We start from the raw sequence: 25689 nt of genomic DNA, 5'->3' as shown, positions 1-25689 counted from the left end.
CCCTTGGCTCATTAGAAAGAACCAAATAATATCTGTTTCTTTGTGGAGGAGCCCTCCGCATTAGAATATTGAACAGGCATTGGTGTTGAGGTCAGTGCTCAAAGGATGTTACATTCTGCTCGTAGTGCGAGCCTGGCGCTTCAGATCTACTGCACTGCACTGTTCATAGTATTGCCATGTCTCATCTTGTGTCCTTCCTCTGTGTTTCATTTGCAGATTGTAAGATCGCAAGATGTCTGCTGAACTTTTAAAATACAAAGACATGCTCTTCCCTTCAGTTGGTTTTTCAGAGGAGAGTGTGAGTTTTGCAGAAAACTATTTTCCAGTACTGGATGACGATGTATTTAATGTCACCTATCCCAAATCAGGTAAAAGAAGTTTCTGTTTAGATGTGGCTTGACAGAGCAGCTGTGACAAGACCTATTGTTACAATTATTATTATTATTACATAAAGTGGGTATTTCGCTCCACTATGAGTAGTATTGCACTCGTGCCTCATACTATTGGATATTAGGGCTATATGCACTTTCTATTAAGTTGTTCCATCCGACTACGTGAGGAACTATGGGGCATATTATCAAGGGGGTTTATCTCTGCTTTTTTGGCTTTAAAAGCCAAGAAAGCAGAGATAAAATTATCTCCCTATTGCCTAGCTGTCGCTAACACCAGTTAGCGACTGCTAGTAGGAGATAGCGACCATCTTGGGCCCCGCTTTGCATGTCAGTGATATTTATCACTAATGACATGCAAAATGGGCGTGCCAAGATGTTAGCGACTGGAAACAGTCGCTAACATCGCTATCTCCTATTACCAACTTTTGGAGATATTCGCGCTAAGCGCAAATATCTCCAAAAGCTAACACCTGCCCCTGAGCAGTTCTTAGCCATGTTATCCAATGGTAGGTGGATAACATGGCTAAGAGCATTAACTCAGTTTTGCATGAATATCGCGGACTTTTCAGCGATATTCATGCATTTCGGCCTATTTTTATCGCTTAGGAGATAAACCTAAGAAGTGTGGCTCAATGATTAGAGCGGCAGACCCTGATGCAGAGGTCTAGCCCGGGACCAGGGTTCAATTCCCCGCCTCGGCGGGTCTTGAGCTCAAAATTCCACGGACCTGATAATTCTCGCCTTGCAGCCTATTCCAATCATGGAGTCCCACTCTGCAACTCTGGGCAATAGCTTGCTTAATCCCCACAACGCTAAGGATGCCTGGCCTCCACCTTGGGGGTGCCCAGGAGTGGACACCTCACAGGGAAAGCCAGGATGGGTTCCACAGCGGTATTCGTACAAGCGCCTTGAGACCCTTGCGGGTGAGTAGTGCTCTATACAAGTATCAATTTACATTTACAATTTACATTTACCTTGATAATAGCAAGGTTCCTAAGCGATAAAAATCGCCGCAGCTCGGAGATAAAAATACCGCCGCTAAACCAACATAGCGATAATTATCGCTAGTTGTTGGTAATATGCCCCATAGTTACATCTGAACTGTGCACTCAGTCATCACACTGTTTATCACATTCAACCCTTTATTTCTTATGTCCATTCGTGAAAGAAAATAATCGTTTTATTGCTTCTTTTTTGTTGGATTGGGAAAGCATATGGGGCTTGCATTATTGTTCTAACCATCATTGTGAATGACTGTGTCAACAAGTGTTAGCAAATTTAAGCCAGACCCATAGGCTTTGTCAGTGACTATTTTAATGATGATTCCAGTGTATGTCTCTTTGTTTTGCAGTAAATGGCTATTTAGCGTTTTCTGATACAGGCCCATTCACAATAACATACCTACTGTAAACAAGCATCTTAAACAATATGTTGTTTAAGTTACCAGCAAAGATCATTGGCGATTGAGGAACAGACTTACTTATATTTCCAAAAATGGGTTAAACTTCAGCTAGCAGAATACATAGGGTCACATTCCCAATGAGTTATCGCCGTGTTAGCGCACTTTTCTGCCGCTAATGCGGTGACCATTTTATTGTTATTACCAAGCTGTCGACGCTAACAAACGTTAGAGACCGTTTTTAGGCAAAAGCATCCGTTGTAAAGATCGCCACTTCTGTTAGCAATATTTACATGCAGGAGAGGCATTCCCGTACAAAAACGCACACAAACAACACTAATCCATATTCACAAGGGGAACCGTGAACTTCTGAAGACCAAAAAACTGCCTGTAACTGCAGTTAGAGCCAGTTACTTAACACCAGAAAATAGCTGGTCTTAAAAATGGGGATAACACTTGGGGTCACATCTCAGCAGGTTTTGGTGCTGGACAGCGCTGCAAGCAATGTTGCAGTGCAGCCTTGCGACAAAACTACAGTGAAGGAATGCACACGATCAATAAGATAATGCACATTCCTGGGCCCCAGTAATGAAAAGTGTTGCAGCGCTGCGACAAGACAGCATTGCAACAGTCTCCCTACGCCCTTCTTGGGACAGCATGGATGCGCTGTATTCACTGGACAGCTTCATGACGCAAGTAATGACAGATATGTCAGGAATCCTGACGTATCTGTCTGTGCTAAAGTCACACATTGCTGCAGTTGTGTCACAATCATGACGAAACTCCAGCAATGCATGGGGCTAGCCTATCCCTCTGGCACTGCGTCACCCTCACTCCTGCCATCAGGCAGGCAAAAGGTACTGACGCAGTGCCGTTCATGAGGGGGGACCGAATGTCGGCGCTGTTGGAGATCCATCAGTGGTGTTTGCGCACTGCGGTGTCATCGTTTGGAAGCATTGGTGGAGTGTTGGTGTGGAGGGAGTTGACGAGACGTTCTTTAGTGGCCTTGATTTAGCTGCGAGAGGGTGCGATTATGGCGGTGGCATCAGGTGGGCAAAGTGAAGATGTGATGTTACCAATGATGGTTGGTCCAGGAGAGTTCGGTGTTGTGGCTGTAGTTGAAGTTCCCACAGGCAGAGGTGACGTGCTCTACCTTGTGTCCTGCTATGTGGCTTGTTGAGGTGACTTGCTGCTTGCGTCTGATGTAGGGGACCTTCCCCAGGAGGGGGTGCTGTCCTGGTCACAGAGGTTGTCCAGGTGGAACTTGAATTCACCAAATAGGATGTCGTTAGTGGATGGGATACCCTGGGGTGCAATGAAGATTGGAGAATGAGGGGCCATGGCCCGGGGGCCTACACATGAGGGTGCCACAATGGATGTGCTTGGGCTTGGTCCTTATCTGGGAGTTGAGGTGGTCCATGGTCACCCTTGGGTCAATATAGTGCGTGATCAGACAGAGTGTGCTTCTGTAGGTGATGGCAATGCCTCCTCCTTGTTGGGCAGGGGTGCTCCCTGCGGGTGATACTGCAGCCGTCAGTGATGGCGATGACGATAACCGGTCTGGAGCAGAGGTTGCTCCTGGCAGGCGAGGTGGCGTACATGTTTGATGGTGAGGAGAGTGTTGGAATAGTAGCAGTGGAGTGTCCAAGAGGAAGCCTCCTTGGTGCTGAGCGCTGTCCAGGGGCAGACTGACGCAAACGGCGTAGGCTATGGGCTACCATTGGCACGGGAGATGACCATTACAATGCAGGCAGTACATCGTTAACATCACAACTTCGACAACGCAGGTGCCTTTGCATCGCATTTGATTACAACTCATTGTGAGGTCAGTAATGGGCTAATTTAACGTTTTTCGGTGGGTATGGGGTTCGGATGTAAAATATGAAAATTAGGGGGTGTTTTGGGGTAAAATATGAAAATTGTCTCTCTAGGACCTTTACCATTGTCGAGGCGCTCTTCCTTAAGCCCAATCGCCATGGGTGTGGCTTCACAAACTTCCTGACTTCTTACCACACAAGACAATTGCAGTCTTCTCCTGCAATTGTTTCTTCACCTGCACCTACACTTGTACCTGGTGTGGAACTTTCCCATTCAGAACCTGTAACCAGGACCAGTATAGCTACCAGGACACGGACACAGGCTTTTAAACTCCACACCAAGGCCAAGAGGAAAGAGCCACCAGTAAGGTGAAGAAGGGGTGGGGGCATACGAAAACCTAAACAGCAGAAAGTGACCTGAAACCCCAACTCTGGGGTAGTACAGACTTGTACAATCAGTACACAAACTGATGTTGCTTTTGCTTTTCCTGTACTCACATGTAATACTCTGGGGGTTGCAGCCCTGGACACTGTTAGGGAGACTTGTTTGTGTGCCTCTCTTGTACGTTTTAAGGAACTACCAGACAACAGCCTTGAACCACTCTGGGGGTGCTTGAAAAATCTGGATTCGGTAATGTGTAAACTGGCTGGCAAAAAAGATTTATTGCAGCCTACAGTTGTTGCAGGGGAAGGTTTGGGCTCAGATGTTTCCTTAATACAAGCAGGCCAACACAGATCTGCGAGGGAGGCATCCTCAAACATCCATGAGGAAGCTACTGGGACGGATGTTTGCACCACTGAGTTAGTATCCACCACTGTTCCCCACGAAGCAGGGTCTGACCTCTGTCAGACTCAAGCTTGAGCGCTTTTCAACGGTCATAGGGGTCCCAACATCATAAAAGGCTACGATGATGCTGTCTCCCCCGTGATGGACCCAAATGCTAAAGCGTTGGCCCAAACATAGACAGGGGCAGTTGGGGCTGGAAGGGCCCAACTGGGGGTTAAACTAGTGGCTCATGAGGAAGGTATTGGAACCGTGATGCTTTCAACCATTGATTTACCTCCAACATCACTTTCATATGTCATTATGCTGACCGGTGTGCCCGTGACTAAAGCCTGCCAGAAGGAAACACAGTTTGAACTAAGGAACAAGTGTTTATTCTGGCTGGCTAGACATGGGCAGTTGTAATATGACTAAGTGGGAGAGATTTTAATGGTTCCTAGGGTTGACTGGGTGGGTACGAGACCCAAAACAATACGAGGGGATTGCATTGACATTAACTTTAGTCACCCCCCAGACTGCTCTCTCTTTGGCTAGCTATATCTTTAGCCTCCAAGTGATACCTACTGTGGTGTCGCCCGCAGTCAGAGACATTTGGGATATCGCTTGGCAGTTTCAAAGCCCACATTCTATACCAGGAACATTTGTGGACTTCGAAGGCTGACACCTGGGGTTTCCTACGTCGGAGCGGGACTGCGAGGACCAGAGGTGTTTGCGGTTCCTCATCTCCCGCACCTGGTGCCTCATCCCGCCCCCTCCTTCCCTACAGCCCTTCAAATACGACTGGCGTCATTCGCTCCGTGGGTGACTCTCGCAGTCAGAGACATTTGGGATATCACCTGGCAGTTTCAAACCCCACATTCTATACCTGGAACATTTGTGGACTTCGAAGGCTGACACCTGGGGTTTCGTATGTCGGAGCGGGACTGCGAGGACCAGAGGTGTTTGCGGTTCCTCATCTCCTGCACCTGGTGCCTCTTCCCGCCCCCTCCTTCCCTGCAGCCCTTCAAATACGACTCACATCCCCCGCTCCGCAGGGGACGCTCGCAGTCAGAGACATTTGGGATATCGCCTGGCAGTTTCAAAGCCCACATTCTATACCTGGAACATTTGCGGACTTCGAAGGCTGACACCTGGGGTTTCCTATGTCGGAGCGGGACTGCAAGGACCAGAGGTGTTTGCGGTTCCTCATCTCCTGCACCTGGTGCCTCTTCCCGCCCCCTCCTCCTCCTATTTAGCTACGCCCACAACCACTACCGCGGGACACGCGGGCGAAGCCCGGGCCAAGGGAGGGCCCGTTGTAGCCCGTTAGAGACCATGTAAGACCGGACCGGGCCACCCCTCTTGGCTGGAGAGTATTTAAAATTTTGTATTTAGACTCACAAAGATATACCGGTCACTGTGTTATCACCAATCTTGGATTATGGCGGCCCGAGAAACCAGAAGTAAAGCTCTAGCATCGAGTACATTGGTGGCAGGTACACTGAACAATTTTCTTGTTAGAGCAAATTCTCTTTTATCTAATGAAATAGTTATATTGGAACCCCGTTTGTCTCAGGGGATTGATAATGCGAAGAGATCTTCGCTGGGTCATATTGCTAATGCGAAAGCACCCGAGAGACGTGTAGGTTCCCCTGGCGCTCCATTAAATAGTAATGATCAATTAAGAACAGCTGTCCTGTTGGACTCTAGGAGTAGCTTGGGAGCATGCAGAGACGCTCTACCTGACATTCCTGAATCAAGCCCAGCACCTCCTGTTGGTGATAGTACGACCCCTGATATTAGGCCTCTCATTGGTACTATCCAACTCCGAGGGAACCGGGAAGGGGCTGTTCCCAAAAGAAAGCGTGGGGCACAGACAGGGGGTGGAAAGAAGCCGAGACTAGACAAATGTCCCACTGGTAAACATCCTAATGGCCAGGCAAAAGGAGGAGAGGCCCCGATAGTAGCTTGTGACGCTGTAAGCTTCACGGTGCAAAGGTTCCCCCTGGTGCACACCAACATGTTTAATTTTGGAGAAAGAATACAGGATTGTAGCGACCAATCTAGCTCAAATCTAGCCAGCATTTTGAAATCCTTGATTGAGCAGCTGGTTGCCAGGCTGGATCAAATAGACTATAGACTGGCAAAAATAGAAAAAGTCACTGGAGCAATGTCGGACAAGTGGAAATTAATAGAAACTACGCAGGGGAACTCCAACGTCAAGGAGGGAGGCGCATCTGTAGCTAACATCATTACCACACCAAACTCCCCTGCCCCCGCACCAGTTACTATTTCTCGGGTAGTACAGAGTAACCCTATCACTCTCCCTGGTAACTCCTCTGTGGTAACGACTAAAAAGCCCATTGAGAATCTGGAGCGAACTAGCACGGAGGATAAGCTATCTAGAACGAAAAATTTAGTAAATCTACCTCCAGAGGCAGCCCCCCTTGTAGTGGTCCTAACTGGTGTCGCAGAGCTCAGCACTTCAGTAGTGGAATCATTTTCCTCACTTAAAAATAAGGTGGCAAACTGGTTGAATAATCACAGACCCCTACCCCCCCATATTTCTAGCGAAATTTTGATGGTTAGAAGGGTTGCTTGGGTGGTATACACCAGTAAAAACATCACTGGTGATTGTATCCTGGTTAATTTTAGGAACCCCGGGACAGTCTTGCACATTTGTAATTGGCAGGGCAGTGAGGTAGATAGCACAATTCAAACTTACCCACTGTCCTTCTTTTACCCTTCTAATAGTTTTCGATAGGATTTAGGGCACGAAAAAGGCTGGACAAGGGTCGGACCTAGGGGTCAGCCCAGAGGGCCAAGGACACATTTTCACACTACCCATATGGCCACCCAATAATTCCAAAACAATAGGTGTAGCTGCTTGGAAGAGGTAGACTGACAGAATAAATCGGGAGAGGTTGGTCGAAAAAGAGGGATTGATGGTACAGACTATACACATACACCATTGAAGCGGATGGATGTTTGTTTGGATGTGCGCAGGACACAAGTAGATGATAGTGTAAAGAGCAATCATCTAGAGACACTGTTAGTTGTTCCCCTTGGTCCTAGAATCATTGACTCTCAGTCTGAGCATCAAGCTAATTTGCAATCTCTGGCAACCCCAAGTACTGCCATGGAACCAAGCCTACAAACCCATGGTTGTACAACTAACGGCAGATTGCTGAAAATATTGCCCTGGAATTTGGCAGGTCTAGGTAATAAAATAGCCTGTCCCAATTGGGGCTCCTTTATAGATAAGAGCGACATATGTCTGTTCCAGGAAACCTGGGCAAGGGAGGAACAACTGCGGAACGGTTTTGCCTCATTCTCAGTCCTGGCAAGGTGGGGTGGGAAGGGCAGACCGTCGGGGGGCTTAACAATCTGGGTAGGATCCCACCTAGGCTGTAAAGTCAGAGTAATGAATACAGCATCGGAGGATATTCAGTGTGTGGTCCTAGAGTGGCCGGATACTTCAAAGCTCGCTTTGGTTAAAGTCTATTCTAGACCAGTGAGCATTGCCTGCGATTCAAGAACTATCGAAGAACTTTCCACATTCTTAAATAGGATCCCACAGGGTACCACATTTCTGGTCGGTGGGGATCTTAATTCTCACTTTGAGCCACTTCCTGGCTTGATGGATGAGGTGGGACTGGAGGAGGACGAGCAATGGAAATTTTCCCCGGTGGCGGGACCACCCCCCAGTTCATGGGCACCGCTGGCTGTGCAAATCATGGCTTTGACGCTGAATCATTCTATCAGGGCCTGCAATGGCCGTGTAAAATCGGATATACCATCTAAATGTACCTACAATAAGCCTGGGCATCAGTCAAGGTTGGATTATATATTTGTTGAAAGTTGTGCTTGGCATAAGGTTTCCGACTTCAGGGTAGAAACTAGGGGTGACCATAACGCACTGACCCTGGATTTTATATTACCGGGTATCCCCAACGATGACAGTAATACAGCTAGTGCTTCAGATGATAGGGTGATTTTGTCCAGTAATAGGCGCAGGGTTAGATGGGATAAACTTGTAACACACCCAGAAGCAGTGGCTGAGCTATATGCCCGGGCAATCCCGGTACTGGAAGCAGTTGGTGCTTTAATCCTGCAGCACCCCCTATCTGAAACACATTCTCAACTTTGGGATCGCAATCTGGAATTAACTATCTCACTAACAGAGGTCCTTAATCCCTCAGTGCCAACAGGGAGAAGGGTGCGAAACACACCTACCTGGTATAATGCTTCCTGTAGAAAGGCGAAAACCCAACTCCTCAGGGCCCTGAAGCAAAATAATAATAAAGGGCTGATAAAAGAAAGGAGATTAGAATATAGGCACCTAATACATCATGCCAAGGTTGAGTGGGATAATGATTACTGGGCTAATCTTACACCTGCTCTTAAAATTAGGGATGCAAGGAATTTCTGGCAACTTGTAAATACAGGGTCTGTTGACCCATTACCGGTAATAGAGCCTAATATCGCTGTGACTGTGTGGTAAGAGCATTTTTGTACCCTCTACGGAGGGGAAAACTCCGATTCTGGTATGGAACAAGGGGGAAATGTGACCAGTTTTAATGACCTAACTACCGAGTTTGAGTTTTCTGAGGGAGAGGTCCGTGCTGCTATTTCCAAACTTCCAGCAGGCAAAGCTCCAGGGTTAGATAAGCTCCCTGGAGATCTTTTCAAGCATGAACCCACGGGTTGGGCCCCCTATCTAACGGCTATATTTAATGCAATCCAAAGAGATATGGCGGTCCCTAGTACTTGGCTGGGAGCTAAGATAGTCCCTATCTTCAAGAAGGGTTCTCCTCTCCTCCCAGCCAATTACAGGCCTATCAGCCTTATCGATGTATCGCAAAATATCTTTGCGAGGCTGATTCTAGACCTCCTTCTGGAATGGATGGAGGAACACTCCATCCTTAGCCCCTACCAGGCAGGGTTCAGGAAAAATGTATCCACTACGGACAAGATTTTCCGCCTGACCCTACTATGTTGGAAAACCGTTAAAATGGAGGGTGGCTCTTTATACACTGTTTTTGTCGACCTACGTGTGGCCTTTGACTTGGTCCCATGTGGGAAACTGTGGGCTGTGCTTTTAGAACTGGGCATTCCCTCTCCCCTTCTGAGTATGATAATCAGACTCCACAAGGAGAACTACGCACAGGTTAGGTGCGGGAGAAATGGTGTTTTGTCTGCTAGATTCCCCGTTGGTAGGGGGGTGAGACAGGGGTGTGTACTGGCACCAACCCTGTTTTGCCTTTATTCAACGGGGTAATTGCTCACTTGAAATCGGTGCCTAATAGGGATGCCCCCAAGCTCGCTGGGTGCCGGGTTCCTGCGATCATGTTTGCAGATGACACCTAATTACTCTCCAAGTCCCCTATGGGCATCCAACGAGTTTTGAATGGCTTTGAGGCCTTCTGTTGGGAGAGGGTGTGGTAAATATTTGATTTACCGTCCTAATTTCTATGCAGGTAAGTACTTAACAAAAATAACTCAATCGGAAAGAAAGACGCAGAGTCCGTGGTGTTAGAGTTCTTAGGGGTTTTATTCCTTAAAAAGGAATGGTACAGGTACCGGATATCGTGTTCCCGACACCACTGGGGTGCAGGAAGGGATAGAGCATACTTTATTGACAAGACATAACTTTTATACTTAAACCATATAGTGAATACCAATACAGTAGGCGTAACAGCTGAGAGAAGCAAGATAACAGCATACACGTGTTAGCAATACGTAATCAAAAGGCGTGGACTAGGCGTGAACATAGAGGTGTGTGCTAGAAACGTCACACGTAAGTGTCACAAGTAGGTGGGTACAAAGCAGAATATTGCAATGTCAGCAGAAATCTGAGGCCTGGATGCGCGCGCAGCTGCATGACGTGTGATTGACGTGGAGCCGGAGGGTGCAGGGGACTTGACATTTACACTAGCGGAAAGAGACAGAAGTCTGGCATGTCAGATCAACTCGTACCTATATCATATCTGATATCTGATGTTTGGGAACCATATTATTTAGAGGGAAAGGTCTCTTGGGCAGAGGCTGTTCTATACTGACTGTGAGTGTGTGTATAAGCGTCTAAGGGTCTGCATGAGATGCGAGGGGGCATGGGCCTACCATGGTAACGGAGCTATGAATTACTTGCACAGAGACAGTGAGGCCGGGCCCTTTGCTCTGCAGCTGGAAGGATGTTTACTTGAACTAGTAGGCAGGAATGTATGTTTGAGGAGCGGAACAGATAATTCGAAGGTTGAATACAGTCTTGGCAGGCAGCAGGCTGAGCTAAGCGCCGTTAGCCGCACAGGGAGTAAGGCAGAGGTCATGGGTCCAGAGGCAGCCCAGGCTGAGGCGTTCAGAGTCAGAAGGCAGAAAAAAGGCTCAATGGCAGAATTCAGGGCCTACTTCGCCAGAGCTGAAAAACGTGTAAAGTACACCACAAAAAGACGTTGGCATGGCATACTTAGGAACGGAATATTCAACCCGTTCAGGGTGGATCTGAAAGAGGACATGTTAACGTTGGACGCAAATGTATTTGCGTCTTCATAGCTGACACAGGAGGGAAGTTACATGCACTTTAAGCTGGTACATGGAGACGGTGGGGTACACGTTAGGGAACATTTCTTGACCATAAAATTTATATTTCCTCATTCCCTCCTTGTTCCCTACGGACCCTTCATGATATATCGATCCTCATGAATCGATCAGTCTGTTCTTGTAACATTATTTGCTCTTCTTTCTTCTTTTCGCGTCTTGAATGAAAACTAGAATGTGGAATACATGAGGTGGCGCACAGACCACACATCGCTGGCCCACACTGTAGGCACAGGCAGCAACTGAATACTATAACAAGGGCAATGCCTAGGAAGGATAGGATCTTCCATCCCCAAGCGGTCAATGTTATCCAGAACCAACCGGACCAAGTCCAGGTGCCTGGATTCTGATGTATCAAACTTGCGATCTTATGAAGACGTGTAATAGCTTTATATACAGTTGGCGCGTTTTCTGGAATGAAAACACAGCAACTTGACCCGATGACCTTACAAGCTCCGCCCCTATCTGCTAGGATGACGTCAATAACAAGACGATTTTGGAGAACAACAACCCGCATGGCAGATTGCTCCTCTGTTAAGTTGCCTAGAGCGGAGGTAGTTTCATTCACTACTGCTTCGAGTGTTCTAGTTAATCTACGTATTAGTTTACTGTTTTGGACGGGACCTGTGAAGAAAAAGAATCCTTTATTGAAATCGGTGTATTGCTCCCATGCCGTTTCAGTATAGTCGACAATCGGAAGATCTCTTCGGAGTCTTTTCGTTACTAGATTTGTATTTCTGTGATAATCAGGAGGGGCTAGAAAAACAGGTGACAGAAGGAATGCAATGTAACAGGTACCATCCCAATCTGGAGGTAAACGTATGTATGCGGTATGGCCACAAACAAAGTAGGAATGACGAGTAGCTCTAAAGGAAGACCTGCCTTGATCACTGAATTCGACCACAGTAGTACATTTACTATGACCTAAGTGTACTGAACCCTTCTTTCTGACACATAAGTCACCTGTGACTGGTAATACTGACATAGCAGGGAGAACTGGTGCAGCTTCCGATTCAACAGTAAGAATCATAAGGTTAATTGTATAATTTCCTAATCCATATACTTCATTTTCTAGATCAGTTCCTATTCTAGTGGGAACTCCCTTTTTGTCGGGATAACAGGCGTTAAGCAGAACTAAGTTCAAGTTTCCCCAAACCCAATTTCCTTTGAAAACAGCAATATCAGGATCTAAGGAATTAATTATTCGAAACCATGCTCCACATGAGCCATTGTGTGTGAACGGATACGGAAAGAGGGGCAGAACTCCCTTGTATTTCTGATAGGGAGGGAGTCGGCCACATATCCAACAGTTTGTAGCATTATTAGTCTGATGGGAGTGATGTAACATACTAATGAATGTGTTGTTGCGCAGCGCAAGTCTGTAAGATAGTTCATGAGGGGGTAATTCGCTAAAAGAATGTTCGGCAGTGACATTGTAAGCAGATTGTTCACGCTTGAAGATAGGGTAGTATATAGGCAGTAGTATACTAGCAACAATAATCAAAAGACTTAGAAAAAACATAACCAATAATGTCACTATACAGTGACTACGGAGTGATTTGCAATATGCATGTTTCTTGAATTGTCTCTCTCTCTCTCTATCTCGATCTAGGGGATACATGTCAGAAACTATTTAACCGATTCACCTAGGGGAGGACTTAAACAATTAAACTGTCTGACTTGCTAGATCGTAATTTCTTTTTGTACTCCTCTTGGGGAGTATTCTCTCTTTTGGGAACTTTAAAGTCACTAATATCGAGGCAGTCCTTTGAGGGGGTGGACGAGTCAGTCTCTGGCAACAGTTCATTACATTTTTTAATATGACTCGTGTGGATCCACCCCTTTCGTCCTTCCACTTTGATTGCCGTCCTCGTGGTCAGAAGGACGATCTTCGGCTCCTTCCAGCGGGGCTCCAGCGGGCTTTTCCTGTCGAAGTTGCGAATCAACACAGTATCTCCGGGACGGACATCGTGTGGCTTTACATCAGTGTTGTCGGGAAAGGCTGCGGCAACCTGTGAACGACATGATTGGAGTGCAGACATCAAGGAGGCAAGGTAATCTGTCAGCATATTACAATCAACATCGGTTATTTTCTTAGGCATGGGCGTCCCCCACATATTCGGTGGTCGCCCAAAGACCACCTCATACGGGGATAGTCCTGATCTCGAATGGGGGACCATTCTCATATAGAACAGTGCAACTGGCAGGGCGACTATCCAGTCGACCCCTTTCTCTTTACAGATTTTAGCAAGGCGTGTTTTCAGTGTCTGGTTATGCCTTTCCACAAGGCCAGCGGCCTCGGGATGTCGGACACAATGGAATTTCCACTGATATCCTAGCAGAAGGGAAACCTGTTTCATGAGCTCGGATGAGAATGGCTGTCCGTTATCTGAGTACACGACACGAGGCAAGCCGTACCGTGGGAAGAATTCTCGAACCAGCTGCCTGGCAGTGGTCGGGGCAGTGTAATCTGGGACTGGATATGCTTCGGTCCAACGGGAAAGTGCACAAACAACTACGAGGACATACTTGAATCCTCGACAACGGTCCATCTGGATATAATCCATCTGGAGGACTTCAAAAGGGTGATCGGGAGGATGAAATCCACCTTGCTCTACAGGGACGCTTTTACCTGGATTGAACTGACAACAGATCATGCAAGTACGCACTTTCTGTTTTGCTGCTGCTCGTAAATGTTTGTTGTACCAGAGATTCTGTAAACTGTCTAACATAGCTTTTTCTCCTAGGTGTGCTGGACTATGTGCTGTATTTATTATGACTTGAACCATCGAGTCTGGGAGAAACCATGTAGATTTTCCCTTTGTCATCCAACCTTGATCTGTCTGGATCCCTCCTAGTTCAGTCCATTTCTTGATTTCATCTGGCGTAGCATGTGTCTGAATATCGATTACATCTAGTGTGGGATCCCTAACTGTCATACAATGTGTCGGCACTATTGTCTTTGTCACATCAGTTGTCTGGGTGTGAGTCAATGCTGTATGTTTTGCTGTTTGGTCTGCCAGGTCGTTACCCTGGGAAACGGAATCTGTAACTTTAGTATGTGCTTTACACTTCATGATGGATATGCCTGAGGGCAGATGTATTGCTTCTAATAGTGCTTGAATGAGGGGACCGTGTTGGATCTTCGCACCGTGAGAGGTCAAGAAACCTCGTTCTTGCCATAACACTCCGAAGTCGTGTACGACTCCGAAAGCATAACGTGAATCTGTGTATATGTTAACATTTCTGTTCTCGGCTAGTATACAGGCTCGGGTCAGAGCGATGAGCTCTGCTGCTTGAGCGGACAGTGTATCAATACGATATGTTTCTTTAATTTCAGTTTCAGTGGTCACTGCATACGCGGCCACTAATTCTCCTGTGTTTGTTCTCATACATGAACCATCCACGTAAAGTGTCAGGTCTGCATTTGTCAGTGGAACATCTGTTAAGTCTCGTCGGGGCTTTGTTACTGCGTTAATGATCTCTATACAATCATGCGGGGCTGAATTAGTCATAATTGAAGGTAACAATGTTGCGGGATTCAGAATGTTACAGCGTCTGATTTCTATGTGTGGCTGGAATAGCGTCAATTCATAACCTGTCAGTCATGCTATAGTCAAGTGTTGAGTCTGGGTTCGGTTTAGAAGAACCTCTACAGAATGTGGAACTTGTACTGTTAATTGATGTCCTAAGACAATTGAGTCGCTCTGTCTGATTGCTAGGGCTGTCGCTGCGACTGACTTTAAGCACGCAGGGAGTGCCTGGGCTACTGAATCCAATGTACTTGAAAAATAAGCACAAGGCTTATGAGATCCTGCTTGATCTTGAGTGAGGACAGACAATGCTGTACCATCACGTTCTGTGACAAAAAGTGTAAAAGGTTTGCTGTAACATGGTGTTGCTAAGACTGGTGCTTGACATAAAGCTTTCTTTAATTCCTCAAAGGCCTGTGTATGTTCCTGAGTCCAAGGGAGGGCAGTCGGAGTCGCTGCCTCCTGTGTTGTCAACTGAATGAGAAATGCATATTGAGGAATCCATTGTCTGCAGTACGAGGTGAGGCCTATAAAGGCCCGCACTTCCTTTTGTGTCTGGGGTTGTGGCATATTTACAATTAACTGAATGCGGTCAGGAGTGAGCTGTCTCCCCACTTTGGACAGCAAGTGACCCAAGTACACAACTTGCTGAACACAGAATTGTAGCTTCGAAGGAGACACCTTGTGTCCTTTGTCGGCCAGAAAATGTAAGACTGTCAGTGATGCTTGTTCACATTCGGGTTCACTTCGTGCGGTGATCAGCAGATCATCGACGTACTGTAGTAAGGCGGTGTTAACTGGCATTTGGATACAATCAAGCTGTCTTTTTAGTGCTTGACTATAGATACTGGGGCTTTCTGTGAATCCTTGAGGTGCGCGTGAAAATTTGAAACTTCGTCCATTTAAACTGAATCCGAAGAGGTATTGGCTCTCTGGATCAATGGGCACACTGAAGAAGGCGTTCTTGAGGTCAATTACAGTAAAGAACGTTGCTTCTGAATCAATAGCAGTCAATAGGGAAGAGATGTCGGGAACCACAGGGTACTGTGGAACAATGCATTTATTCAGTTCTCGTAAATCAATCACCAGCCGATATACTGGCGGTGCATTGGGATCAGTACGTTTAAGAATCGGAATGATGGGGAATTACAGATATTGGAGTCGGTTTCTACGACCACTCCCTGGGCAATGAGCTCTTCAATGATTTCCAGTAAAGCCACTACAGCATCGGGTGGTAACTTGTATTGTCTGATTCGCGGCAAAACAACTCCAGGTTTGAGTGTAACACGGTATGGTGTAATGTGCATGCAGCCCACATCGGTTGGGCCTTGTGCCCACAAGTGCTTCGGTACATTTTTCAATCTGACATCAAACTCTCGTAATACATAGTGACCCTTAAAGTCACGCAGAAAAAGTCTAACTCCTTCCGGAGAACAACATATCACAGCTCCTAGAGCCTTCAATGTTTTGATACCTAACAAGTTTTCTGGACATGATTTCGTGAGTAACAAGTCTGTAACACGTGATAATGGACCTACAGCCAGGGGGACTGGTTTCGATACCTCATTTACAATAGGCTGTCCTGAAAAACCAAGGGAAACATTCTGTGAGCCTGAGAGGGGTGCCCCTGGGACTTCATTATGGCTGATTGTTGTGCGGCTTGCCCCTGTGTCAATTAAAAACTTTCTGTCTTTTCCCAATACTTGACTGTGTACATAAGGACCCTCTTGATCTACAGGAATCTCAATAAGAGGCAAGCCAACCTCCCTCCCAAGTTGTTTCATGTGTATCGCTGATAATCGGGATAATCAGATTGGGCATACTGGTTCATCTGTCGTGAAACTTGCTGTGTCGCGGCAATGGGCTGTGGCTGTGGCTGTGATACCGCTGCTGTCTGTGCTGTATGTGGTGGAGCATGCATAGGTTGGGAATTCTGTGAAGTCTGTTGCTGGACCTGGTCTTGTCTAGGCGGATGCGGTCTTTCTTTAGTTTTACCTGTTGCTATATTGTGTTTCAGGACTGGACATTCATGTACGTAGTGACCTGGCTGTTTGCAATAGTTGCATGTCCCTTTAACGGGAGCTGCTGCATTTCCTGTCTGGGTCGTACCCTTTCTCTGGCCGTCGGCTGGAACCGACTGGGCCACTAACATTTTCATTTTCGTGTCTTTCATACGTCTCTGTTCGTGATCCTGTTCTTCTCTAATTCTGTTCTGGTGGTATTGTAACATTTGTAACATCTGGGATGGTGTATTTGCTTGCCATGTACTTTCAACTTTATATACACGGTTCTTAACTGCTGTCAGGGAATTCTCGACTAACTTCGATACAAAAAGGTGCTGGTACGACTCGCTACCTGGTTTTAGGCCACTATTAATAATGAAACATTTCTCGAATCTTGAATAGAAGTCACTGGTATCTTCATCGTGTTTCTGTTTACAGGCTGAGATTGCGTCCCAGTCTTCCTTTTTGGTTGTCAGTAATCTTGGCAAGACCTGTACTATTAAACCTGGTAATGCTTTTGCTTTGTCCCCAAGGCCTAGCCCTGGAGTACGAATTCTTTCCTCGTCTTCTATTTCCGTCCATATAATCTTTTTATCTCCCACCTCCCATTCCTTTTCCTTCAGTTTCTCGTAGATGCCGGTGGGCAGCAGTACCTTTAACAATTTCATAATGTCAGTATATGTGTAATCTCCCATGAGTAACATGTCTTTAAGTTCTCGGTGAAAACCTGCAGGGTCTTTATCATGACAGGGTACTAGTTTCTTCATTTCTAATAGTTCTAACTTGGTCAGAGGTGTGTATACATACACACGTTTCAGGGTATTATCGGTGCCCATAACTGGGTGTACTTCTCGTAACGGATTCTGCCTGTCAAAATGCTCAAAATGACACATTTTTCTTTCTGGTGGCTGAGCTGGAACATATTGTGGGCCTAAAAAAGCGTTATATTTACGTCGTTGTTCTAGAATTATTTGAATCAATCTGGTACTTAGGCCTCTCCATCTATTCATAAGTAGGGCTTCTAATGTATCGGGTAAGGGACCTGAATCAGAATGTTGTTGTCTGTATAACGTGATGAGATGCTGAATCATGTATATACCAGCTAATTTCTGCTCGTCTGGGGAAAGGTTCAGAAATGTCTGTGCTACTGTATCATCATTGTACGTGTTAGAATTGTCAGCCCATAGTACTGCTGACCGGGCTAGTTCTTGTTCATCCATAGAATTGAGTACGTGGTACCCCATTTGTTCTTGAAGCATTTTATCGGTAACTTGAAACAGATGTTCAGGCGATTTTGGTTTTAATATGCCAGAGAGAAAAACTCTCTTGCTTTCTGGACGAATGCCTTTCCTAAGGTAATTTCCCTTACCTACATACGCTATCATATCTGTAGTCGTTTCTGGTTCTTCAGGTCCTTCCTCCTCCTCCTCGGAGTTGTCATTTTCTTTTTCTTTTTCATGTATTTCTATTACCGCTTTTCTGATTTTCTTGTACATACTTGCTATGCAATTCATTTTATCATGCTTTCCCTCGGCTATATTTTGACCCCACTTGTTTAGTGATTCTATTTCATCCTGGTCTACCCCAGGCCTGTCTCGGTCTCTTATTAAGCAATTTATGAAAAAACGTAATATATATGCTTGAGTGTCAACTTTCTGGTGTGCCAGGGCCTCCTTAATACTATCGGGATTTTCTCCAGTCTGGACAAAATGATATATTCTATCTAGGTGATCAGTCATCCCTGGGAATAACACTAGGTAATCTGTAGCTTGTCGCAAGCGTAGTGATGCTATCAACATCCTATCTTTTTTACCGGGTACTGGATCGTATCTGCAAACTGGAAGGGGTTCTTTGAGTCTGTCGAGACGGGGTGATTGGGGTGTATGTTGTTTCAGCATGTCTCTAAGGTGTAATCTGTGTGTTGTTGGCGGGGTCTGGAGACCCCCTGAGCCAGAGGCTTGAGCATTATTTCTCTGTGGAGTCTGTATGTGTATCTGAACTTGTCTCTTACTGGGATCGGGCATAGTCGGATTCGGTATATTAATTTTAGGTGCGGGAAGTGGTGGAGGTGGAGGAACAAGTGGAGCAGGGTGTCGAACGGGGGAACCTTGTTGTGGTAATGGCGGGATATGGTCTGGAGGCGGGTTGCCACCTCCGTCCCCGTCACAGTCAGTAGGCGGGACGCGGGCACGTGGATTGGTGTAAGCGGGTGCTACATCGTCTAGATAGGAAGCAAGGAATATGTCTTTGGTGGCCCTTTGATTTACTTTAGTCGTAACCAATGGTGACGGCAGATTTTTCGGTATATCGGAAGTGGCTTCAGGCGAACCCTCGGCCACTAAGTACATGCCATTTACAAGATTGTTTCGCGCGCGGTCTACTTGTTCTGATTTTACTCGGATCCCTTCATTAACTAATTCATTTTCTCGGGCTCTATCTGACTCCTCTCTATGTCTGTCTTCTCTACGGAGCACTCTTTCAGCACGTTTATGTGATTCTTTACGCCAAAATTCTATGGCGTCTTTCTGAGATTGTCTGGCTTTCTTTTTCCATATCGCTTCTTCTACCTTTACGATGCACTCGGCATCCCATGTTCCTGTAACGGGCCATCTGTGTCTCTCGTCTAGGTGCTTGGTATAATCAGCCCATAAATCTAGGTACAGTATGGCATCTAAGCCATGCTTATGATACATAAAATTTCCAGGAGTGTCCCTAGGGGGGATAGGAATTTCTTCCTCTAATATCCCTTTCCTAGTTCCTATCTGTCTTAGTTTATTGAAGAACGGCATCTTGTTACCTAGTACTGAATACTCGATACTGGTTACTTATTCTGAACACAGCTGGTTACACAAAAACACAATAATGTACATCAAACAGTCACTCATACCACGACATTAATCACATAAAAAACCTTTTGAACATATACGACTACCCTTGATACCAGATGTACTGCTAAACAGCACAGATACACTGTCGAGGACAGTGCAAGAACTTGAATTTGATTTGATTGATTTGATTTGGACTTGTAGAGCGCATGGCTGCCCTGGAGCGTCCCAGCGCTCTGATAACTGATATACTGCTAAACAGTACAGATACACTGTCTAAAACAGTGCAGACCGCGTTTGTGTACCCAAACACGTCTTTACCGGATACATAATAATGCACCCGTCTAGATACGTCCCAGCGATGGTGCTCACCGGGAAGCACGGAACAGAAGGCCTCGGAAAACTCGACTGGACTGGACCGGACTGGACTCGACTCGACTCGACACGTGGATACATCGGAAACTGGTGGGCCTCTTGACACCTCGGACCTTGCTTCTTTCGGCTAGGCTCTGGTCGGGATCCTCCGCACTCCTTACCGCCTCGTCTGGGTGCTGATCGCAGTCTCCGTCACCTCCGTGGGCCAGAGGGAGATACAGGAAATCCTGCGGGTACGCGTAGTGGTCCGTCTTGACTTATGGCAGGGGGCAAAGGTTGCAACGCACCAACCGGCGCGTAAGGTGGGGGAGGGGTCCCTATTCGGGCGCCAAAATAATGTGGTAAATATTTGATTTACCGTCCTAATTTCTATGCAGGTAAGTACTTAACAAAAATAACTCAATCGGAAAGAAAGTCGCAGAGTCCGTGGTGTTAGAGTTCTTAGGGGTTTTATTCCTTAAAAAGGAATGGTACAGGTACCGGGTATCGTGTTCCCGACACCACTGGGGTGCAGGAAGGGATAGAGCATACTTTATTGACAAGACATAACTTTTATACTTAAACCATATAGTGAATACCAATACAGTAGGCGTAACAGCTGAGAGAAGCAAGATAACAGCATACACGTGTTAGCAATACGTAATCAAAAGGCGTGGACTAGGCGTGAACATAGAGGTGTGTGCTAGAAATGTCACACGTAAGTGTCACAAGTAGGTGGGTACAAAGCAGAATATTGCAATGTCAGCAGAAATCTGAGGCATGGATGCGCGCGCAGCTGCATGACGTGTGATTGACGTGGAGCCGGAGGGTGCAGGGGACTTGACATTTACACTAGCGGAAAGAGACAGAAGTCTGGCATGTCAGATCAACTCGTACCTATATCATATCTGATATCTGATGTTTGGGAACCATATTATCTAGAGGGAAAGGTCTCTTGGGCAGAGGCTGTTCTATACTGACTGTGAGTGCGTGTATAAGCGTCTAAGGGTCTGCATGAGATGCGAGGGGGCATGGGCCTACCATGGTAACGGAGCTATGAATTACTTGCACAGAGACAGTGAGGCCGGGCCCTTTGCTCTGCAGCTGGAAGGATGTTTACTTGAACTAGTAGGCAGGAATGTATGTTTGAGGAGCGGAACAGATAATTCGAAGGTTGAATACAGTCTTGGCAGGCAGCAGGCTGAGCTAAGCGCCGTTAGCCGCACAGGGAGTAAGGCAGAGGTCATGGGTCCAGAGGCAGCCCAGGCTGAGGCGTTCAGAGTCAGAAGGCAGAAAAAAGGCTCAATGGCAGAATTCAGGGCCTACTTCGCCAGAGCTGAAAAACGTGTAAAGTACACCACAAAAAGACGTTGGCATGGCATACTTAGGAACGGAATATTCAACCCGTTCAGGGTGGATCTGAAAGAGGACATGTTAACGTTGGACGCAAATGTATTTGCGTCTTCATAGCTGACACAGGAGGGAAGTTACATGCACTTTAAGCTGGTACATGGAGACGGTGGGGTACACGTTAGGGAACATTTCTTGACCATAAAATTTATATTTCCTCAAGGGGACTGGAAATAAACACCCTAAAAACAAAATTTATGATCTTTAATCCACCAGAAACTACCCGCTCAAATCCACAGATTGGCAAAGATCGGCTAGAAAGGGTACAGACTTTTGAGTATCTGGGTCTTACCTTAAATGAAACCATGACCTGGCTCCCTCATCTAATAAAATCTCAACTCAAGCTGGCCCAATTATCAGGGGGGATCTTGAGACTTGCAAACAAGTCCACTGTGAAACCGATTGGCCCTCTGCTCGAAATATATAAACTGCAGGCACGGGGGGCAGTAACCTACGGTGGCGAACTGTGGGGCTACCAATGTAGACCAGAGATTGCCGCGGTGGAAAATACATTTTTACGCCAGCTGGTGGCCTTGCCCTCCAGCACATCTTTATTGCCGCTCAGGCTTGACTTGGGCCTCAGACCCATAGATGAGGAATTAGGCCTCCAACCTCTGACATTTTGGCAGAGGCTCTGGATTACCCCCGAGCTCACGAACTACAGGCAGGAGCTCAAGGGAATCTTAACGCTCCCAAACGCGGGCAAAATTCCCTGGTTGAAGTATGTGAAAGAGGGATTTGTGAGATTGGGTCTCCCGCAAATGTGGTCAGATCCACAGACGGCCTGCACTAGGATATTCTGTCAGCATTTGGCAAAATTGTATTATGAAAGCAAACTAACCGGCACTTTATCCGTCACCTTTTTAACTATCAAAGATTTTTATCAATTTGAGACAGTTTTAGACGGCATTAGTCCAATCGCTCTGAGAAAGTTGTATCACTAATGGAGATATGGAACTCTACCTATTAGAGCTTTTACAAGCAAATGGTCCATGCCAACACCCCAAAATTGCCTTGGTTGCACTTCGGAACAGGAAGATGAATTGCATGTTTTATTCTTTTGTCCCCCTTACCAAAAATCCAGGAGGTGCTGGATTGTCCCCCTATGTAAAAATCTTGGGTTTAAGCACTGTATGCAAGCCTATAGAATATTTAAAACGGATCTCTCAACTGTGATCGTGTTTGCAGTAACAACATTTCTGGCAGCCATGGGAACAAAAGAAGGTTGCTTGTTAATAATGCTTGAATTTGAATTTATCAGTAACAGCTGCATGATCCTCTGGTGTTTTGTATCTAAACTCTAGTTTGTAATGGAGGAACACATGTACATGCTTATTTATTATTCTTTATTTGCAATCACTATGTGCACCCACACTTTCTCGCTGTTTCTTGTTTTATATTCTAGTATTGTATTGTATTAGATTGTTTTTATACTGCCTAACCATGTGAATTCTTTTATGACAACATTGTCGAAATAAAGATGAAATGATGATGATACCTACAGGAGTCAGGGCCTAAACGTTGGACTATTTTTATCCCCACAGTTGTAATTACTACAGGTCTACTATTATCTGCGCCCCAGTCACTAGCCCCTTAGGACAATCAATAGTGGCTTCCTAACCCAGACCTCTCCTTTTTAACATCCCAGTGTTGAACAGGTACAGGGATCTGGAGGAGGTGGATTGACTGGTGTGGAATGGCGGAATCAAACAGAATAGTGAGCACAGGAGCACCGGTAGGGAACCAAGGGATTCCTATAGTGGGCAGTTGGTCCCGGCCATACTGTGTGGTACTTGGGAGAAAACAGGGGACCTGTTTACTGACTTCCAGCAGGGGAACCCACCGTTGGAGGTGCACGACTCTCCACTTTTGGGAAGAGTAGGCAACAGCTTTCCCGAAGTAAGAGTTGAAGCTGCCCTTTTGGTTCAGTATGAGATTACTTCCAGCTTAGATCCTAAAGCAATCTTCCATCCGGGGAAAATTATAATTCTGACCATAAATCGAGGATTCTATCCTGGAACATTGCTGTAAACAAAATTAAACTGGATTCTCCAGACAGGGGGCTCTTTGTGGGTGCCCATGATGTCTGCATGTTTCAGGAAACCTGGGACAGGGATGACCTTGTGAGGACGAATACGCAACTTTTAACATCCCAGCCATACAGGCGGTGAAAGATATACCCCCTGAGGGCCTTAGCACCCTGGTTGCTAAATACTTGGACTGCTCGGTGGACCATTTGAATACCCAGTCTAATGACATCCAGTGCACCATACTTACTTTCCCACTCAGCCTCAGAATTGCTTTTATTAATATCTACTCCTGCCCTGTAAGCATTTGCCATGAATTGCGGACTTTTGAGCAACTGAACGCCTTCATCAGCACTGTTCCCATGAATATAAGACTGGTTGTGGGTAGTGAATTTAACTGTCAATTCGAGCCCCTTGTTGTCTCTCTTGTTGCAAATTCTAGTGCTGAGGATTGGTTATGGTTGATCCCCGACCCTCAGATACAAGCAATCAAGGAATGGACTCTGCTGGAACTCCAGATCAATGCTGTTACTCTAACGTATTCCTTGAGAGCTTGTAATTGCCGTACTAAGTCAGACAGACCAGGGAAGACAACTTTTATAAACCTGGACACTCCTCTCTGCTTGACTATATTGTTGTTGAAGCTAGATTATGGAAATGGGTGGTTGACTTTGCTGTCCAGATACGGCACGACAGCAATCACAATGCTTTGCAATTGGAGCTACAGCTTGCAAACTTTAGCAATCCTATGGATACCAGCACCCATGTAGCTAGCAATATAACTCTCGCTAATAATAGGAGGATAATTAGATGGGGGACACTAAATCAGTCTCCGGATAAGGTAGCTGCATTATATGCTGTAACTATGAAGCCCATTCAGGAAATGAGGGAAATTGCTGGGGAAATGAATTCTGCCTAACCTAACGATAGAATAGAGGTGCTGCACGTAGAACTAACAACTAGTTTGGCTAATATATTTAACCCCCTTGCACACTTGCTATAATGATAAATGACGCAAGGCAATAAGAGCTCTCCTTGATGCCATCAAAAGTAGTGACAGATCTTTGATCAAGCTAATGAGGTGCTGCTATAGAGACTGCATCAAAGAAGCAAAGAAGGCCTGGGAGACAGATAGATGGGACGCCATCAGACAAGCTCTCTCAAATAGAGACATGAAGTCATTGTGGTCATTAGTGTGCTCAGATAGTGGAGAAGGTCAGACAGCGTTAGAGCCCAATATTGCAGCAGCGCCAAGGAAGTCCCACTTCCTATCCTTATACACTATGGAAACAGACATTGACTCAGAATCTGGCAGACCCCTATCAACCCCTGTGATGGCAGCTGGCGAGGAGCAAGGGATCACCCTATTTGAAGTCCTAAATGCAATAAGGAGGTTACCTTCTGGTAAAACACCGGGTCTAGACAAGATCCCAGGAAACTTATATAAGGAAGAACCAACAATATGGGGTCGTCCATTCCTTTGGGGAGTTTTCAGTTAGCTGTCTGGAGTCTGAAATGTATCCTGTTGTCAAAAGGGGCTCACCTATTTTACCGACCAACTATAGGCCAATCAGTCTGATTAATGTTTCACAGAAACTGTTTGCTAGGGTCGTCCTCGATCTCCTTCAAGGTGTTGAGGGAGAAAGGAAGCCCTCTGGGGTGTGGTCACGAGTCACAACCCACAAACAACCCTGCTGTGGTCATGAGCCGTGGTCACAGGTCACCGACGCACACTTCACTGAGGAACAAGGAGCAATGATATGAGATGACAAAGATCACATTTAAAGTGGCATTTTATTTGTTAAGTCTTAAGTACATCAGAAAATGCATTTATTAATTGATCAGCCTGAGCAATGAAATGTTTGAAAGTCTGACTTTTAATCTGTCAGGATAAAAACAAAACGCAAGTTCACATTCATTATGTGCAAGAGCCTAGAAAACAGGCTGGAATGAGGACCTGTAAACCGGTATAATCGAAATCAGTAGGCGATTTAAAAAGGCTCAGAATACATTCAAAGAAAACATAGCGCCTACAAAGGTGCTTTTCTGAAGAAATTACCCAAGCAAGTTTAACATTCTAAAGAGATCCAAGGTGCAAAAGGACTGGGATCTTTCAAAAGGCACAATAGAAATTAGTTAGGGAAAGCAGAACACTTTATAAAGTCTAGTGCCTTGAAGCACTTTAACTATGGAGACTATCCCAGCAGGGCCTAATAGTTTAAGGGAACCTAAAAATGCAAGGAATTGGGTGTGAATGGAAAATACAGAGCAAGGACAGAGATTTAAAAAGACAAAAGTATTATCTGGCTTAGGAAGTCTACCACCTGAGAGAGAGGAATTGAAGACCCAAGTCAGACAATCGGCTAGCCGGAGAGCTTGCATGCAAAGGTCGCATCAGCAGAGCTCTGGCTTCAGATTTGACGTTTGGGCCTGATATACCCAAAATTGAGGAACTCGGGTTTTATGATGACGCTGACCCACGCCCTTTCAGTCCAGGTGGTTTACAGCGGAAGGAAATGTTTTCAGTACATCATGTTCCGTATATTTTTAGAACAGAACATCTTGTACC

The 25689-nt window shown here is 45.9% G+C and overlaps 1 protein-coding gene across 1 annotated transcript in view; it reads left to right on the top strand.

Moving 5' to 3' along the window:
- The first annotated feature begins 220 nt into the window (after positions 1–220).
- The window catches only part of LOC147701770 (sulfotransferase 2B1-like), a 415303-nt gene continuing 389834 nt past the window's right edge, over positions 221–25689 (top strand). Inside the window, exon 1 of the mRNA XM_086930398.1 lies at positions 221–368. Coding sequence (XP_086786524.1) covers positions 233–368 — 136 coding nt within the window. The 5' untranslated portion in view covers positions 221–232. The remainder of the gene's footprint in view (positions 369–25689) is intronic.

This window comes from Lissotriton vulgaris, chromosome 7, assembly GCF_964263255.1.
Source record: "Lissotriton vulgaris chromosome 7, aLisVul1.2, whole genome shotgun sequence".
NCBI lineage: Eukaryota > Metazoa > Chordata > Amphibia > Caudata > Salamandridae > Lissotriton > Lissotriton vulgaris.
The sequence above is the reverse complement of the archived record's forward strand: the minus strand, read 5'-3'. Positions and strand labels throughout refer to the sequence as shown.